This window comes from Pieris brassicae, chromosome 6, assembly GCF_905147105.1.
Source record: "Pieris brassicae chromosome 6, ilPieBrab1.1, whole genome shotgun sequence".
Taxonomy (NCBI): Eukaryota; Metazoa; Arthropoda; class Insecta; order Lepidoptera; family Pieridae; genus Pieris; species Pieris brassicae.
The window spans coordinates 17384873-17405036 of record NC_059670.1 but is presented as its reverse complement, the minus strand read 5'-3'; the positions used below and the strand labels follow the sequence as shown (position 1 = coordinate 17405036).

Genomic DNA, 20164 nt, shown 5'->3' with positions numbered 1-20164 from the left:
ATGGGAGGTGAAAAATGTAATAGTATAAAATTAAAACGCTCTGAATAAGTACTCTTTCTTTTAGCTGCGAGTAGCACTTTAAAGTTAAGTTCACGAAGGAGTAGTAGCTATATACCCTGTATTATTATTTCAACGCATGAGTATCTCTAAACCTTTTTGAGGATGATTAAAAAAAATTTGAGTATGAATTAGCCCCTTACGCCTTATCACTCTTCGATGCAGCTGGAATGCGTAAAACAACAAAGTCAGCAATTTACGATTGCTTTCAATCAGTCAATACTGAGGTTGATTGTACAAATGCTACTTACTTTATTGATGGAGGATACATACTACATCACGTTGTGTGAGATCAAGAAGAAACCTTTATTTGATCTTTTTCCCCTTCAATTTTTGATGTGTAACATCTATAGCCGCAGGTAAAACCGATTTCTGGCGTGGCGACGCATGCCGTGGCGACGCTGGTATATATATATAGTCTATATGCAGTAGTGTGTACGGTGTGGCGACGTGTGTGTGTATCTATAATATTTTTAATTTGTATTTAATGAAAATAAATGTTTATTCCATAAATAGTCCACAATATGTTCTTTTCTGCATATTACTTTTACAAAATAATGTCGATGTTTCACATCTGCCAGGCGTCCCGTGACGGCTCACATTTTTATACCATTAAGACGAAAGAGCTTAAGAAGATTTCACAATGTTTTCAAATCGGATTAGAATGATAAAGTCAAACAGAGATCTGGCGCAACGAAAACTATAACAGGTTTATAATAAAACACAAAAATGTACATATTTCTTTAATCATCGTAAAGCTTATTATTATCAGTTATCGCTAAAGTAAGCATTAGATAAGTCGTAACGTTATCATATCATAGGACGGAGATAATCACAGAAATGGATTAACACTAAAATTAGGTTTTTATATTTTAAAATAATCAAGAATTATATAACTTAAAAGGTTCAAATCGATATTTGTATTATTACTTAGTACACACACTAGCACAGAAGCTGCAACAAGCAACGGACAGTTGCGTTTTACAAGCCAACCTACAGTAATGGAGGGGAGAAAAAAGAAAACACACCAGCTGCAAATGCTGATGCATGAAATATCTCATTTATTTTTTAAATAATGCATTGAAGAGGTCCAGACATACTTTGTACGATGTATTAGCATATTAACAGAAGTAAAAATATTGCCAAAGTGGTTGTTTATGAGATTTCTTCGTTGTCTGTCTTTAAGCGTCAAATCCTTCTCAACGTTTCACTTCATTACTTCAAGAATTTGGGCTTCAATAAAACTGAAGAAAATATTTCGTCGAAACTGGCATATATTTAAAAAAAAAATTTCGTCACGGGAGTCAGAACCATTGTCGAAATAGAAGAAATGGTAGCCTACCCCAACATTATAGGCAAATACGAGGCCCATTGACTACGTTGACTGGAACTCCTTGAGCGCATAGGCCAAAACCGGGCAGTCAAGAAAGATTTTATATACCTAAGCCGGCCTAGTGTTACGCATCACTGGACCTGCTGCAACTGAAAGCCAGCAACTGGCCAAAGGCCAGAGAAGTTTTGGAGCCTAATGCCAGCCTTCCACTGCGAACGGAACGGACCCATTACGGACTCCGTTGCACGTCTTGCGATGATTTTCATACATGCCTTCTCCGTTATACATAAGACACATTTTGTATCGCAGAGCCAGCGGCGTAAGTGGAGTGTTATAAATTATATAATTTGAAAATTTTAACCTGCTTTACTTTACCTATTAGAATAAAACACAAAAGGAGGATGTATTTTCATGATAAAAAAATACTTTTATCAACCATTGACGACGATCTTCTATCGAATATCATCGAACTAAAATCTTTTGAAACTGTTGCCGTTTAGACTTAACACAAAATAATCATAATTAACATATCACGTTCACATTAGAATCGGTGGTTTAATAAACATCAAAAATACAGTGACCATTTTCATATAAATTGTACATTTCAATATAATTCAAATCTTAAAATTATTCCGTATTGCCCTGATCAAGGTACAACGCAACGTCATCAATCTTCACAAGCCGTCTATAATCAACATTTTCACCACACATTGGACACTTACTTTCTTCTCTAAGAATCCTAAAAAAAGACATCTTAAATAAAATACAAAAATCTTAAGTTATATTGTAATTATATATAAAAATATATAGTAGTTATGTCTTATCGCTACTAAAGGATTTCTTCAACGCCGTGTTAAGTTCCAAGAAGGCCAAAATAATCTAAGGTTTTGTTACTACGAGGGTAACACTGAAAATGTTTAGAACTGGCCACTTATAAACATTTCTAATGAAAACTTTTTTGAATTTCAATTTTAGAACTCTTTGGTAAATGTAGTATATTGCATTCATTTGTCACTTGTTTTTGTAAATTGGCTGCAAATCTAAAACTCTCGTTACACGTGAAATTTCCGGTCAATTATTTATTATGACTTTCGTTGTTTTAACGAGTTTAAGCATGGACGTAGCAATCTCAATGATGATCCGCGTGAGGGACGTCCTTTCACAGCGACTACTGAAGATAACGTCAGTGCTGTGCGACGCATGATAGAGGAAGATAAGAGAGTGACCTATCAGCAGATACGGGCAAGCCTAGGTATGAGTCAAGTCCAAAAAATATTACACGAAGGCGTCAGGAAGCTTTGTCCCAGATGGATTCCCCATACTTCAACCGACGACCAGAAATACCTATACATGGACTGGTGTCGCCAAATGTTAGTTCCAAAAGCCGCCAAAAGTTCAGCGGCGGTGTATTTGAAATCGTCACAGGTGATGAAACCTAAATATATTGATACGAACCCGAAACCAAAAGACAATCAGCTCATTGGGTGTTTTCTTACGAGGATCGGCTAACTAAGGTAAATAAAGGAAGAATTCTTTGGTCGGAAAGTTGTGTCGCGGAAAATTTCGACAGCAGCGCCCTCGAACTAGGATCCTCATTCCCCACGACAATGCTTCAGCGCACTCCGCAAAACGGACTGTTGAATATTTGAGTATGGCAGGTGTCGAGATAATGAGTCATCAGCCATACAGTCTTGACCTGGCGCCCTGCAACATTCATGTATTCCCAAGAAATAAAGATACAATTCGAGGTATTCGCTTTACGAGCCCTGAAGATGCGGTGAAAAGGGTATGAAAATGCCATAGAAGAGACCCCTAATGAAGAATTGGCCCACTGCTTTTCCCAGTGGTTCCATCGAATGCGACGATGTGTAGAGAGAAACGGAGATTACTTCGAAAAACAACAAAAGTATTGGCATCTTTCTATATTAAGCCGTTTTTCATTTACTAAACAATTTCTGTGTTACCTAGACACGACGTGACTTCAAATAAAATGGAACATAAATCTTATTATTAAAGATATAAAAATAAAAGCAATATAAACATCTCTTAAGCATGGCTGTAAAGGTAGTCAAACTATTCTTTGATAATTTTTTTGTTGCACCAAAACGTTTTAGTTTATTTTTGCATTTCTAGGAATTTAATCCAATCTAGTAATGTATAGCAGTCTGTGTCGATACTTACTCAACGAACTCAGTGTAAATTGCCGGGAAATCGCACTCCGGGCACGCTGTTAAGTCATCTTTAATTATATGGAGACCCTAAAAATATATAATTTAATACAATTATTATATGACATTGTAAAAGTTGATATGAAATTTTTATGCCTATTTATATATGTACGGATATTTGTAGTAGATCGATCTAATTGTACCATCTTGGCAAATAAACGATTTATTATTAATTAATTAAATATTGAATATTAAAAAAATCAATGGCGCTACAACCTTTTTAGGTCTGGGCCTCAGATCTCTGTATCTGTTTCATGATCATTTGTTAATCAATGATGAAGGCAAGTAGGTGATCAGCCTTCTGTGCTTGACGCACGCCGTCGACTTTTTGGGTCTAAGGCAAGCCGGTTTCCTCACGATGTTTTCCTTCACCGGTCTAGCGAGTGTTAAATGAGCACATGGAAAGAAAATCCATTGGTGCACAGCCGGGGATCGAACTTACGACCTCAGGGATGAAAGTCGCACGTTGAAAGCAACACTGCTCAAATGTGTGATGAAATCAATTAATACAAAAATCTGTAAAAAACTAGTGATTTTTAATTCTACTAACTAATTCTATTTATAAACAAAAATAGAATATCTGGTATATAGGAGACCCTAAAGCTGGTTGGCTTTTTCAAAACTGCATGTACAAAAAAACACGAAATAAACAACGACAATTTAACAGCAAATTAAAAAATTAAATTATTTTAGATACACAAGGACACAAGACACAAGACAGAAGGTACTCGATGTTTCTCCTTTCGGAGCCTAAGACATATTTTCTATGTCTGCAATTACACTCGCTCGTACGGTGCAGGAAAACATTGAGCTTTGGCTATGATATTGGCTTAGACAGTATCATCGATGGCGTGTATGAGGCCTGATCACCTACTTGAGGAGTAGTCTTCGGTGGTATTAAGAATAATAATTATCAAAATCGTCCAATACTTGGTATTTTGGACTGTATTTAATATTTTGTTAAAAGTTACACATATGATACACTATTGATATACAAGTCAAGCTGTAGTATACATTTTGACTTACCGTTGCCAAACAAAAAGGTATATCAGATTCGCAGCGGGGACAATGGAGCTCAGCGGGAGCAAGATCTGCTCCACAAACGGGGCAAGCGGCGGGGCTCTCGGGGGGAAGCGCACCGCGTACCCCATGCCGCACTACTGACTCTATCTTTTTTGCGTATTTAGGGTCTATCTAAAAACATATCCGAAAGAAAGATATAGCTGAATTGGATTAGCTTTCAGTAGATGTTGAGATAACATTAAGTGTTTCTTTTACTTACAGAGTTTATTAAAAACTAAAAATTTATATGATGATGTTACATAGTAGGTAATTGTTAAATACCAAATGACGCTAACTTTGAATTTTTAGGCCTTAATAACCTTCCCTTGTTTTTTTGACGTCGGTTACATACTAAATCTCGATTAACTAACTAAAGAAAAGAAAAAATATGTTTGTGTACTTTTATAACTTAGGCTAACATACCTGAGAACGATATTCCGGTTGCATGAGCACTCTCGCCCATTGGTACGCTTGATGCTTAAGACCTGCGCGTACGCACTCTATCACTGTCGACGTCAGGATTGACACTTGATCTGAAATAGTTCTTTCATATCTACTTAACTTGTTTAAGGCCTTATTTTTAGGACAGCCTTGATTGGCTTTATTTCAAAACATGGACAATATTTTTTTTTAAACATGGTAACCATGGCAACAAACACTATACTAAGTTTAGTTCGCGATTTATAATATGGACGAATTTGTTACAGAATGGATGCGTGATATGGACACAACATCAATAGCTATTTCAGGAATACAATACGTCAATAAGGGTTGGCCTTTTTGCACCAACAGTAAAGTTTTGCTTATATTGTATATAAATAAGAGTTATTTTAGTCGGTGTAAGAGATTATGCAAACCTGCGCTGGTATTCTGTAACTTCCAATAGCGAGAGTTCTTTCAATGTTTGTAGCATTGCGTGTAACATGAACTCAATATTAAGTTCGGAATCGTCGCTATAGTGACCTAAGCGGCGCTGAATAATATGAATATAACCTCTTTGTAAGCAAAATACATCCACAAATAAGCTATAATAAATCTCCCACAAATTCAAGACTTACGTTGTTGAGTGGGAAAAAAAGATACTTCAGCCGATGTACGCAACAGCAACCGAGCGGCAAGATCAAGACGGCCGCGACGCACATGAGTCCGGACCTACCAACAAAAATGTCTTATTTATGTCCAAATTCATCAAGAACTTGCCTTTAAAAAAATTGCTGGTTTTAAAGTTTAAATCTAATAACACAGGTCGGCGAAATTATGTTTTTTTGATAGTGTTGTTCAATAATATATTCTAAAAGTAATAGGATATACCACGACAAATTAAAAATATACGGAGAAAGTTGATGAAAATCTTTGTATATTTTTTATTACTCTGGATGATCACAGTCACAGACAATAAAACTGTTTTTATGCTATAGAAATATCAGCCATAGAGCATAGAATACAAAAAGAATTAAGATTGTAAAAACAGGCTATAAAAGATAAAGATATTTGTTTAACTTAAGTGCAAAAGTGTGATGTGAGACAATATAATTCATATTTGCAGCATATGCCTATATGCTTCAAACATTTAAATAACCATATTATTATCATTTATTTAGAGTTTCATTTAATGCCTCATCATGAATATAAAGATTATCGAATAAAAACCTGTTCTTTTGAGACCACTGCCTGTTTTGAGTGATATGTTTCGAAATGAATAAATTTTAATTTGTACTTACCCCAAGGAAGATATTTAGACATTTTAAAAACAATACAAGGACAGGTTAAGAGTTCCCATAACCGACGAGGATGCATGGTGAATGACGAATGCTATGAAAATGGATAAAGCGAGGGAGGTATGTCAAGACCGTAGCAAATGGAGATAGAGGCAGAGACGTGGTATCTGCCTCCCCTTCGCGAAAAATATAATAATAAAAAAACAATACAACTCATGTATTCCTTTACTGTGATTGGTTGAACATTGTCGACCAATCAGACACAAACGATTCTTCGTTTTTCAAAAAACATACCTTTTTACGTGCCTAAATTTAATTAACGTACCAATATATAAGAGTGTAACAGAGCGACGGCACGTCTCAAATCCCGTGGGACGGGAAGTCCTCTTGCCCGCAATGCGCCCACCAGACCACGGGAGACATCTCTTGCTTCACGATACCGGCCCGCAGCACATTCCGCGTTTGATATTATAACCTTAAAGTACATCAATTTTTTCTCCAACATAAATAGGATTTAACATTGGGAAGGCAATTTTTTTCGTCCTAAAAGGACGCTTATTCAAGAATAACTAATACCTACCGCTGTCTTCGCTGCTTCATTAAACTGTTTCTTGGCCATATACAGACGGAAAAGATGACGGGGATCACGTGGATTTCCATCAGTTTCTCCTAATAGAAACTCAATCAACCTACAAAATAATAAAACATATTTTCTAGTCCAACAACTTCATACATCCAAGAACATAGGGAAAGACTCAAATTAAATAAATGAGCAGGCACCCGTGCCATGCGACTTTAAACATCCGCTTTTAGACTAGATTAATTTAATTTAAAAAAAAAGCAAAAAATACTTGGGACACAATAGTATTAAGACATTTTTAAATCACCTTTTTGTCAGCCTCTCGTCATCACAGGCTGCGGCTGAATCAATGGCAATAGTTATCGCTTCGTTTTCATCCTCAGAACCCGTTTTTAACAAATGCGTCATCGCCTTATTATATTCCCCTGCATGGAAATAAAACTTCCCGGACAACAAATGGTTCTTCTCTCCCTCAAAGTGCAGAGCCAAACTCTTAAAGTCTTCAGCCCTAGCTTGAGACGTTTGTATCAGAATCTCCCCGTACAAATGAAGCTTTCCATTCTTCCTGGCCAAATGAAACGCTTCATCGTAACAGAGGGACATCACTAGGAACTTTATAGCGGAGGTTGGATCATCACTATTTTGGAAATAGTTTGCTACCATCTTAGCTCCGTGTACTGATTTAGTTTCCTGTACTAAACGTACTGCCTCATCAATATCGTCAAGTTTGTCAAGATTGAGTCGTATCGCTGCTTCGAAGTCTTGAGCTTTGATGTAGGACTTGAGAGCATCGTTATATCTGCCTTCGGCTTCTTTAGCTCTGGCGTATTGTAGGTGAATGCTTGGGGAGTTAATTTTGGGGATGAGAGCTTCGACTTTGAGCCATGACTTGAGTTTGATGTATAATGAAGCGGCCTTTTCCGTGTTTCCAGCGTGATCGTATAGTGCTGCGGCATGACTGTATTGCTTCTCTTCTTCAAGTAATTGTGCACAGTCCTTGAGTAAGGTTATATCGTGGGAATATTTTAAAGCAGTGGTGACTCCTCGCATGACGTCACCACATCTGATAGACATTCGGGCGATGCCCGCTTCACATTTAGTGTTATGCTCCTTTGCTTTAACGCTGTTCGAATTCTCGCTGATAACACTTTTCTCAAATGTCGCCAGAGCTTCGTGGTAGTCAGCGCTAGAATTTTAAAATTAATATTTTAAAACTTACCCTAAGCTTTGTGGAATATTTAGATAATTTTAAATAGATGGATTTTTTTACTGACAAAATATATTATAAAATATATTGGCAACAATTTCATCTCCATGGTAAATATTAACTGTTTAACGGCTGAGTGAAAGAAGACTCATGTCTTGAGCACTCACATCTTTAAAGAAATTCCATATATATATGAAATAAACCTCTCAATAATTAGAAGTAACGAAAATTAAGAAAACACTTTTTAAACGGATTGATTACATAATTAAAAAATTAAAATTTTCCGACGTTTCTCGTGCTTTACAGCGTGCGTTGTCACCGTGAACCGAATTATATAAATAATTATAAGTTTATAATAATAATACATAGCTTCAATCCGTTTAAAAAGTGTTTTCTTAATGTGTAAAAGCTATATTAACAAAAGACAATACTATGAGTAACGAAAATGACATACGTTAGTTCCAAATGCATAGCATGATGTAAAGTAAGACTTGGGGCAAGTGTCGGTGCAGCCCTTCTAGCGATTTCCGCCGCATTAGCCCATTCTCCTCTCGCCGCTTCCAACTCTAAAGCGTATCGAGCTGGACCCATTTCATTATCAGCACTAGCCCCACTGGCCCCAAGCCAACGAGCTGCCGCGTCGCCTGCGCCTACGCATGCGCATAATAATCCGCTATGCAAGAATGGTATACTTATGAGATGACTCTAGTTATGTAGATTCTTCAAAGATTTTAATCTCTATGTCCCTGCCTCCTAATATAGGAATTGATAATATGGATGGGGATAAGCAAGATTTATTTAATATTATATAATAAATGTGTGAATTTTAATAGCAGCTTCATTGCGAGATGTTAAAATGTATTTTTTAAGATTTCTCACACTTTGCTGTTTATTACACCAATTAGAAGTTAGAAGTCAAGAGGAGACATAGTTACAAACTATTACAACGTATTAATTTTCTTATAGGAGACTTTGCTCTACATTTTACAAATTCTTTAAAAGACTTAAGGAATCTCTTGACCTACCACAGCACACACAGTCTAGCATCTGCCATACAGATTACTTAAGATGGTTTCAAATTAATTATATTTTAAGGGACAGTGTCTTTACTATACAAGGAGCGTAAAAAATTTGAGTTTTATTAATGTTAAGTAATTTCATTTATATTATTTTTATATATACCATTTCCTGACATGGTCATTACTTTTTTGAAATCTTGATTTCATGTAGGTAACGCTTTCTTGGCAAATGATATGTAAGTAAAACTAATTATTTAATTTTGATATATGTGATATAATAAATTTAGATAACAAAATTTATATGTGATGCATATAAGCAACACATATATATGCCTTCTTACCATAAGACGGGCAATTCTTCGACGTTTGAAGCGTCTTCGAGAGCCCACACCATTGCTACATCACTGAGCCGAGTGTACACTCGTATTGCTGGAAATATAACATAACGATAGAAATTAAGAATTTTTACCGAAATAGTTTTAATGTAAGCAGATTTACTGCAAACCTAAAAATAATATTACATAAACGTATTAATTTCTTGAGGGAATCATTGAACTATTTCGTTAAAGCATAGACAATGTGTGGGTAATATATGTAAAAAAGTATGTAAATAATAAAATCAGAGCCGTCCCCCTATAGTCCTTTTTCGTCGAATTTTCTTTTCCTTTTGTTAAACGTTACAATGCGGGACGGGGATTGAAAAACGCGTTATTGTCAATATTTTTTCTACTTTCTACTACTTTACCCCACATATTTGTAAGTTTTAGGTTTAAAGAGTCACTTAACGTTACGGCGCGTTTCATGGGGGGGGGGGGGGATCAAGAATGTACAAAAATTGCGTGACGTAATACTTGAACGCTCCCTTTACGTAATACTTGAACGGCCCCCAAGAGATGGCATGGTAATCATTAGTTTAGTCCAATAACACCTAAGCAAAAGACGTTATTCGGCTTGAGTTATCAGAATAAAGAATTGTCTCGTGTCCCGACCAAGGTTAATTTTATCTTTACATTTATCTTTAAAAGAACCCACCAAACTCCACATTCAAGTCAGCAATGGCGGCTTCCCCCAGCTTCCTCCACTGTTCCACTTCATCAATGGCGTCGCAAAAGAGCCAGGCTTCTCCAAATCGGCGGAGTAATATCAATTTGTTAATATGCTGCTTTTGATTTTGTACGCGACGCTCCGTGTCCGCTTCTGCCAGTCCACTCGTGTTGTGGGAGTCCAGAGAAATTTTGATTACGCTACGAAAGAAAATTCTGCTTAACTTCAAATTCTTTAGATAACGACCAAAATCATTACCTAATTGATACTAATCATTTTTATTCATAAAAGAGAATATAACAGCTTTAAACATTTACACCTTTATTCATTAAATAAATAAGTCATTAAGTAATAAGCTCATTTCGATATTTCTTTGATTTATTAAAATTAGGAATTTCAAAAAAAATGTATATAAATTAAAATAACCCGTAATTGCAACACAAGTACACATGTCTCTTTTCCTCACAGTATTAACACAATTTGATAAAGAAAACAAAATACAGTTACATTTTTGTAAAGGGTTGAAACGGGTGAAAAATTTAGAATTTATTTTTTAAATATATCATTATAATACGATTAAAGCTCTATTTGATACAGTCAGTGGACCACAATTGCTTTAATACACTCAAAATGTATTACAAAAATTGATATATTGGCGTTAAAATTAATTTCCATGCGTAGTACTAGTAAAACTCACTTGCCCCCAGTTGCATAGCAGTAAACATCACCCGAGAACAAAATAAGCGGTATCTGATCAGGCAATAGACTCGTACTGGCCACGAAGTCCACATGGGAACCGCTTATAGAGCTCGGAGCGTAATAATACGTATGAATGGCATCGCCCGTATAAATCGCGAACACGTTACGGTCTGACAGGCATATGTCCCAAATTACGCCTTTGCAGCTGAAATTGAAGAATTCGCAAGATTTTATTATCCACTGTCTTAATAATTATTTTCATCTTGATTGTGATTTTCTACGCACGTCATCGATTTTTCGGATCTCAGACATGTTGGTAGATCCTCACATAAAAAGGCCATTGGTTGCAAGCCAGAGTTCTTACTCGGTTCTGCACGTAATTTAGAGTCAACTTTGATTAACGTATGTCAAAATCATATAGTTTTTGTCATTTGGAAGTCACAGACACCTAGTTTCAACTCCACAATCTAAGTTAACTTTGAATTATTAACCTATAAGCTGCAGTTAAAAGAATTTGAAGGGACAATTGAAGGGAGATTTTATTAAAAAAGGTTATTTACCGTAGGTAGGACCGTATAATTCAAAATACGTATTAATTTTGTCGATATCGATGTTAAAGTTTTTATAAAAAAAATTGGATTTAAAATATTATTAAGAAAGAACTCATTCAAATATACATGGTACCGAACCTAGTCACATCTGGCACAGCACATAATTCCCCAGCAGCGGGCCAATAAACGTACGCACGACGTCGCTCGTCAAGTAACAATGCGCGTGCACCGCTTATATCCACGTATAACGCTGACACTGCGCACGTATGCTTATACCGAACGCATTGTCTCCATTCTTCAAGACCAAAATACTCTATATCTCCTTGCTAAAAATAAAATAAAATTATGTTAAACATAATTGAAATGTATTTTTTTATGTTTTATACGAAAATACACAAATTATTAGAGTTAGAATCAGTAAATATTTTAATTAGTGCTTGCCTTATACAATGTATTTTTAGTTTTATTTATTAATAAATATATATAGTAATTAAGTAGCATTGGTTTAAGAATTGTATTAGAATTGACAGCAATGAATGATTCTATGAATTCATTTTCTTTATGACCTACATTTTTAAAACTATTCAACGATTGTACTCTTATTTTAGATATTTCATTCCATTTCTCGAACTAAGCAGTCGCACGCTGAAGCCACTATAGCCTAGTGTTATCCCTGAGGTCGTGGGTTCGATCCCTGGCTGTGCACCTATGGATTTACTTTCTATGTGCGCATTTAACATTAGCTCGAATGGTGAAGGAAAACATCGTAAGGATCATACCTCATACCCAAAAATCGACGGCATGAGTCAGACACAGAAGGCTGATCACCTACTTGCCTATTCGATTAACAAATGATTATGAAACATACTGAAATCTGAGGCCCAGACCTAAAAAGGTTGTAGCACCATTGATTTTTTTAGCAGTTATAGTGCGTAAAAAATTAATTTGGCAATTTGGAGCGTAAAACAAGCAGACTCACATCAGTTACGAAAATAAAGAAATCGCTAGTCAGGTGTATGTCTAATATCTTGGTGTCTTGCATGTGAGGTTCTGGGAATAACATTGCTTCCTTCTCTGGCTCAGATGGATCGGCTGTTTCTATCTGAAATATTAATGCTATTTTCGAATAACTTCCCAATGAAATGACAATACTGACTGATTCGGTCACGGCGGCCTTTATAAAGCTGCTCTTTTTTTTAACAAAAAAAAGGTGAAAATGTGCATACGCAGGCCAGACGGATGCAGGACTTAACGCATGGACTGTGGGCCTGGGTCTACACTCAAAGCCCTTTCCTATTCAGAGAGGTACCTATTTATAGAGGGCTATATATTTGTATATTTCCACTGACGCGAATTCTGGATGCGCCCTGATCTACGCAGATATTATAGTTCACCAAATATGAAATGACGAGAGAAGTATATAGACCATAATCTCATAGGACCAACTTGGCCGGAGTATAACATGATGCGCCAAGACCGACGCTGACGGGGTGATCACTAACTTACTACTACCTTTTTCAAACCGGGAAGGTAAGCTAAAGCTAAGCGAATGTGAAATATGTACATGATAAATTAAAAAGCAAAGTTCAAAATCAAAGGCAGACATTCTAGAGAAGCGAGTTTCAAACTGTTTATTGATTTTAATTAAAACCACCAATTAAATACCCAATTACTAATAGCAATATATTTAACACGACTGACAAGACATATAACTGACCAAATATACTTACAGTATGCAACATGGCCCTAGACTGAAACATCGCAGCAGCGAATTGACCTGCCACCCTCAAAACATCAACTGGACCAGGGTACTGACGTCTTACAGGGGTTCCTCCCGCCAGGGGGTAGAACCACACAAGCGAACCCGTAGCACTACATACGTGTGATGCGCCTAATGCTATGGCCGTAGGCTCCGTTGTTAAAGTGTATGCCGCCAGGGGAATTGGTTCGGCTGGAATGTTAAACACTTAAACTAGAAAAGATGTTATAGATGAGAAGTGAGCACCGTAAATTAAAATAAAAATCCCCGACGCGATTTTTTTTTAATTTTTTTTTGCCACAATAATAGGTTCTGATGACTTCTATTACAAACAATTTGTTTTGCCTATAGCTAACTTATTTTAATATGTATTACAGACGAACAATCATGTCGTGATTTGACAAAAAAATGGTTTTACAGAAGAATTTTTGGATACAGAAATTTCATAAAAGTAATCTTAGTCTAACTATAAAACAATCTTCATAATATGTTCTATACATCTACAATCATAGTATAAAGATGAAAGATTTGGCTTTAAAACCATCAGGACCGAATTGAAAAATTCTTTCACTATTAGACGAACAGTCTATACAATATTTAAAAAAAAATCGAGAATGTAACTCAAGATGTGAAAAAAATACCAATAAAGATCGCTAGAGGAAATAAAACACAATAAAGTTATACAGTTTCATGCAAGACATCATTATCTACAAAAATCCCAGACATTACATATTTATAAAATAATTGAACACTGAACACTGAACACTGATTTTGCAAGGCATTTTCGATTTGACATTCAGTTCCAAGTACGTTAACAGGACTGCTTTTTTTTTATAAGCCATTCAAACTATAGTTATTAAATTAACGTATTGTTACTCTTTTTAAAATAATACTAAATACCAGACTTTTGTAAACATAGGCATAACATTCATAAGTCACTCATTACAGCGCCAGCTGTTTTATTACATCTGTACTTACATTTATTAACATTTTCTGGCTCGTCCCCCACAGCGATGCACTGATACACTGTAACCTCAGTTAGATTAGTCAGCGTAAGCACTCTTGTACCATAAGCAGCGTATAACGGTGGTAAAGTTGTAACGTATACGTTCAAATACGCCCTCCCAGCGGTGGCCAATAAACGACCGTCAGAACTCCACGCACAACGTTCTGCTCCACCCGTAGGAGTAACAGAACCAGACACTTCACCATTATTCCATACGGATATTATCTTTAATCTGAAAAGAGATACTATCGCTGAAGATACATAAGTTTTAATTATTAAAGGACCAAAAAATACTACAGAATTTGATATGTTAGATACTAAGCAAGTAATGTATTTACAAGCCAAAGTATTGGATACATATTTGGAATGTTAAATATCCCTCGGAACCTGTCGGAACCCTTTCGACCAGGGAATCTGGTCAATTCCGTCATTTCCGCTATGGAACTTACAACCACGCATAGAACCGCGGATGGTCATCGCAGTCTACGCGCAGCCAGGTATTAGACAGGTCCCTTCAAGCGTCCCGAGGCAAAGCGAACAGATATCCTCTCTGACGTACACGCACACTCAGGACAGTGACACAAATGAATATTCCAATTTGTACCCCGGGTAGGACAGGTAGGAAGTATCGGCCTGGAGGATGTCTGAGTCTCGTTAAGTAAGAGCAAGGCCGGCTTCGCGGTCTGTAAGTGAAACTGGACAGCGTTGATGTTGGAGTTGAGCCCCGTAACATTTGTGAAGTCCACGGCCAATGTTGGTATGGGAGCCTTTGCTGGTTTGCTCCGTTTGCCCCGAGATCAGTTAGTTATTGACTTATGGTGAAAAGCGCAGAATATGATTTTAAGAAAAAAATATTGTTATATAGGATTTCAATTATTTGCAATGATTATTTATTCAAGATAAAAAAAAACATTATTATATGTGCAAAGAAAAAGAATTAAAAAGACCTCACTGTCCATCTCCACAGGAAGCTGCTTGTCCCTTATTTATTGCAACATCTGTCAAATTGTCCTTGTGATTTTTAACTTGAAACAATTCCTCTCCCACTTCCTTTATATGTGTTGATATTGCAATCACAAAGCCTGCACTAAATCCTATAAGGATATATCCATCTCCATACCATTTGTATGATGTGATAGAACCATATCTCTGTTGAAAGGCCAGTTCAATAGGATTTTCTGGGTTGAGTAAATTATATAGGTACAATGTACGCTTTCCAACAATGAGACTTATCTGAAAATAATCTCAAGTTTTGAAAAAACTAGAAAATAAACCTAACTTTAGTATAAAAACTTAAATTTTAAAATATTATACTCATATGTTTACTATGCCTTTGAATTATAAGGATTGTAGGCATAAATAAATAAGGGTTTTTAATCAAATTCCTGTGACATATTTTAATTGAAAATATTTCCTACTTATTTAACATATTTTCTAAACCTTTTATAGTTACAAAATAAGATTTAAGGCCTCACAGTATTTTCTCCAGCTACTCTTTCATCAGTTTTCATCTCAGAAAACTGTAGATCATTTGGAATGTCCCTCAGAGTGATCATGCGCAGTGTGTCCCCATCAGAATTATTAATAGATAGACTTTTGTCATCAGAACCCAGGATTAATATACTGTCTCTGTTCCATGCAGCACATGTGATTTTTTTCGTATGTTTCCCTATTATCGGTACTCGTCTGGAAAATAAAAAATATTGTTACACAATTTTTCATATCATTAATACATTTATTAAATTAAATAATTTAGGACTACATACTTTGTGGTGTGATGATTGTAGAGACACAAATTGCCTTTAATTGTCCCAACTGCCAATAATGGCTCTCCATATGTCCAGGCCAAGCATGATGGAGCTTCTCTTAATCCAGTATCAATATTTATCTTCTTATTACCATGAGATTCCCAGATATACACCCCATTGCTATTTGGTGATATCATAGCTAAATAGTCACCATCACTATCCCATTCCAGAGCTGCACACAATCTGCAGAAAAACCTCAAGTGTTAACAATACTGTAAAACCAATTTTTAAACCAGAGCATGCCAAATTTTATCAAAACAATAAAAATGAATATATATCTATCAATCTTTATTTATTTAAAACTCTAATGGACTGAAAAATTAAGAAATTAATTATATATTTAAGTCATACCCAGGTAATTTAATTCGTTCTAATAACTGGCCCGATCTATCGTGAATAGCAACAGTAGCATCAGTGCCAGTGGTAGCAATCAATAAACCTGCTTCACCTTTCTGCCAAACAAAATAAAGTTCCCCGAGCCCATGGGGCTGCTCAATTGTGTATAAAAGCTGAAATGGAAAAGTTTTTATTTTTATATTTAAAAAGGAATAATTTGTATTTTTAATTAACCGAATGATCATACTTTTGGAGCTGCCATTTCGCAATTTCGTTATTTTTTTAATCAGTTTTCGCAAATTATATTACATTATCACGATGTAAAATAATTAGTTCGTTTAAACTTTAATAAAAAAAATTTAAACCCATAGTTTAGGACTTTAAATGTTTTTTGTTTTGTAATTGGTGAGACGTTGCTATAGCTACAAGCAAACATATTGCATGTAGCATTAATGCTTATCCGTCATTTTGTACGTACTGTCAAGCCACATAAAGTTAGACTATGGTATATATAACTTAGTCTATGGTGTACATATAAGTATTTGTAGATATATATATACAGTTTTTAGTGACTTCTCTCTTTTTCCTGTGGTTGGTAATAATGAGTGTTGTCAACTATAGTTTTAGAAAAATGGTTGACGTACGTCTAATAATCGGTATAAATTATTAGAATTACAAGAGGGTAAATATATTAACTATTCAAAATTATACTTAGAAGGACATAGAAAAACTAAAAACTAAGGTTCGGTTAATATTTAATATATATAAAATATGTATGTAATAGGTAAGGTATTATTTTAATAAAGAAATGAATTAACTACATAAAACTATATCTTCATTGAAACTATTTAGGTGATTTAGTAACAAAAATAAAGAAGTTTAAGTCTACTTTACATATATAGGTAACACCGTTACAAAATCTTCTTTTTAATATAAAAGGAATAAAAACTTAGTTGAAAAATAATATTTGCAAAAACACACGCTAACGTTGCTTATAGGCATAACGTCTTGAAGTACAAAATAATGAACTCCTAAGTACAATTTTCTAAAATTGTGAAAGATCCCCGGACCCAAATCAGAAATATTTTAAGGCTAGCATTATTTGAAGTTAAATAAGTTTATGTCATCGTAGTAACATCATTTTTTTTGAATGAATGAAAGCATAATTTTTCAAAAAAATTATAGATGGCTTGTAACTAAAAATCTGAAATACTGAAAATTGTAATAAGATGTAATCATATAAAATATATTAAAATATCCTAAATATATAGAAGTGGATATTATATATCAGATAGTATATATTATGTACAACTTCGAAAAACGTGGAACGAAAATATGAAAAAGAAACAAAATTCTCACAAATATGTTGTTGCTTTCAAAAGTCACAGTTGCTATCATATATGTGACCACACTAAGTATTTTTAAATTGCCTTAGAAAATCAATAAATAATAAGATCGTTGCCAATATATTAAGACGCCAATATATTAGATTGATGAAAATTATTATATATTTAGATTTGCGCACGCATTTAATGGCTATGAATTTTAGAACTGCACATTTGTTTGAAATGGAACAGATGATAATGGTTATCTCATGTAATCATAGTATACATTAAATGCATCAGGCAGTAGGAACAAATTACTCAAAAATCCTTATAATTAGGAAGCAATTGTTGGTAGCTGGCCACACCAAACTTTTTTATTTTGTATTTAATAGGTAATATAAATTAATAATAAATTTAAATAAATACCATATTATATTAGTAATTTAGTGTTCGAACTTAGTATTTAATACGTACAGTTTATATGTGTTAACATGGGCACTAAGTTAAAATCTATGCTTATTGAACAGGTAAGCTACTGTAGCTACTACTACTTGATTGAGTAAGAGTATGATTATTTTTCAATTAAATTCCAAAATATTGTATTATTCACAGGTAACAAATTACGCGGTGAAAAATAATTGTAGCTATAACCACTTAACAAATATTAATTTATTATACAACACCAAAGAAAAAGTTTACGATGTTCATTTAACATCGCAAAATAAACAAGGTTTAAAGCGTTCCCAAAATGGGCTGGATTCTGAATCTCTATACTTCCAAGTGGATAAGACTCTTGTTATAAAAAATGTTCTTGATTCTTTGAAACAAAATACCCAAGAAATAAATGAGAATCCAGAGAAAATAGTCATTGACTTCAGTTCTCCAAACATAGCAAAACCATTTCATGTTGGCCATCTGAGATCAACAATTATTGGTAATTTTATATCAAATATCAATTCATACTTTCATAATGAGGTAATAAGATTAAATTATTTGGGAGATTGGGGTACCCAGTTTGGACTTCTCCAATATGGAATAAACTCTAAAAATATTTCCTTAAACCACCTTAAAGAAAATCCTATTAAACTGTTGTATGATATTTATGTTGACGTCAATAAAATAGCATCTAAAGATGAGACTGTAAGAAATGATGCAAAAAAATATTTTAGTGATATAGAAGAAGGAAAATCTAATTTAGAAACTTGGCAAGCTATAAGGGAAATTACTATTAAAGAGTTGGAAACAGTTTATGAAAGATTAGGGATAAAATTTGACTATTATGAATGGGAATCAGATTATAATGGTAAAGCTATAAATAATATATTGGAACAGTTAGAAAAAACTAAGATACTAACCACTCATGAAACTGGAAAAAAGATAGCCAAAGTTAACAATCGAGATGTGACAGTATTCAAAAGTGACAATTCAACACTGTATCTATCAAGAGATATTGCAGCATTGTTAAACAGATTTAATAGGTTTAAATTTGACAAAATGTTGTATGTTGTTGATAATGCACAAACTGATCATTTCACAGCCCTTATTGATATAGTGGGAAGGCTAAAAAAGGAATGTATTAGAGGATGTGAACATGTTAAATTTGGCAGAATCAAAGGCATGAGTACTAGACAGGGAAATGTTGTTTTTCTCAATGATATTTTAGATGAAGCAAAATCAAAAATGGTTGAGCAGCAGCTGCAGTCAAAAAGTAATGTTTATAGTGTATAAAGTAACTGAATATGAATTATTATGTGTGTTTTTTACCTCTTTTTTATTACAGATACAAGGCAAACTGCAATGAATGAAGAGACATGTGATACTTTAGGGATAACTGCTGTATTAATTAATGATTTAAAGCAAAGAAGAACAAAGGACTATGAATTTGATTGGGATCGAGCCTTGCAGAGTGATGGAGACAGTGGTATTAAACTACAATACCTGCATTGTAGATTGTGGAGTCTTGAGCAAAATTCTGGTTCAATAATACCAGATTTTTGTGATCCCAATTTTTTAGATGAAGACATAATTGCTGTTGTAGTGGCTGAATTAGCAAAATTTGATAATGTATTAAAAAGAGCTTGTGAGGAAAAAGAAGCATGTATAATTGTAAATTATTTATTTAAGTTATCACGACATGTTAACAGAATGTTTAATGAAGTAAAAGTCAAAGGTGCTGGTGAAGAGCAAGCTTCTCAAAGACTTCTAGTATTTTATTGTGTACGAAAAGTTTTAAATACTAGTCTAAAAATTTTGGGGGTTAAACCTTTATATGAAATGTAAACATTTAAATAAAATGATTTAATTCATTTATATTTTTTAGTATTTATCCTAAAACAAAAATGTTTTATTTTACTGAACTCATTACCTACGAATTGAACTCAACTCGACTAGATTTTATTAATTTCAGTTAGGTGAACATTTACAGCCACTAG

At 34.5% G+C, this 20164-nt stretch overlaps 2 protein-coding genes across 2 annotated transcripts; one reads left to right on the top strand and one right to left on the bottom strand.

Annotated features, from left to right (window-relative positions):
- Window positions 1-1925: 1925 nt before the first annotated feature.
- On the bottom strand, window positions 1926-16784 carry LOC123711217 (WD repeat-containing protein 19). Its single transcript, XM_045663702.1, has 21 exons — window positions 16655-16784; window positions 16423-16580; window positions 16030-16254; window positions 15739-15949; window positions 15216-15496; window positions 14236-14495; window positions 13229-13449; window positions 12478-12600; window positions 11637-11824; window positions 10946-11152; window positions 10237-10448; window positions 9546-9633; window positions 8640-8858; window positions 7286-8164; window positions 6979-7087; window positions 6724-6873; window positions 5739-5832; window positions 5104-5213; window positions 4645-4812; window positions 3572-3648; window positions 1926-2129 (listed from the first exon to the last, which is right to left on the bottom strand). The coding sequence occupies exons 1-21, from the start codon at window positions 16667-16669 to the stop codon at window positions 2018-2020; spliced, it is 4107 nt and encodes a 1368-aa protein (XP_045519658.1). The 5' UTR covers window positions 16670-16784; the 3' UTR covers window positions 1926-2017.
- Window positions 16785-18115: 1331 nt separating this feature from the next.
- On the top strand, window positions 18116-20038 carry LOC123711360 (probable arginine--tRNA ligase, mitochondrial). The gene is made up of 3 exons (XM_045663912.1): window positions 18116-18259; window positions 18345-19440; window positions 19513-20038. Exons 1-3 carry the CDS (start codon window positions 18224-18226, stop codon window positions 20010-20012), a joined length of 1632 nt encoding a protein of 543 aa, XP_045519868.1. The 5' UTR covers window positions 18116-18223; the 3' UTR covers window positions 20013-20038.
- Window positions 20039-20164: the final 126 nt, after the last annotated feature.

Bases quoted from the DNA above. Each gene is read 5' to 3' on its own strand.
- LOC123711217 (XM_045663702.1), bottom strand. The intron at 15,497-15,738 runs GTGAGGCCTTAA...GATTATTTTCAG, and splicing joins GAGTAGCTGGAGAAAATACT to ATAAGTCTCATTGTTGGAAA. The intron at 4,813-5,103 runs GTATGTTAGCCT...ATATGTTTTTAG, and splicing joins AACCGGAATATCGTTCTCAG to ATAGACCCTAAATACGCAAA.
- LOC123711360 (XM_045663912.1), top strand. From the start codon at position 18,224: ATGGGCACTAAGTTAAAATCTATGCTTATTGAACAG. The intron at 18,260-18,344 runs GTAAGCTACTGT...TATTATTCACAG, and splicing joins AATCTATGCTTATTGAACAG to GTAACAAATTACGCGGTGAA. The intron at 19,441-19,512 runs GTAATGTTTATA...TTTTTATTACAG, and splicing joins GCAGCAGCTGCAGTCAAAAA to ATACAAGGCAAACTGCAATG.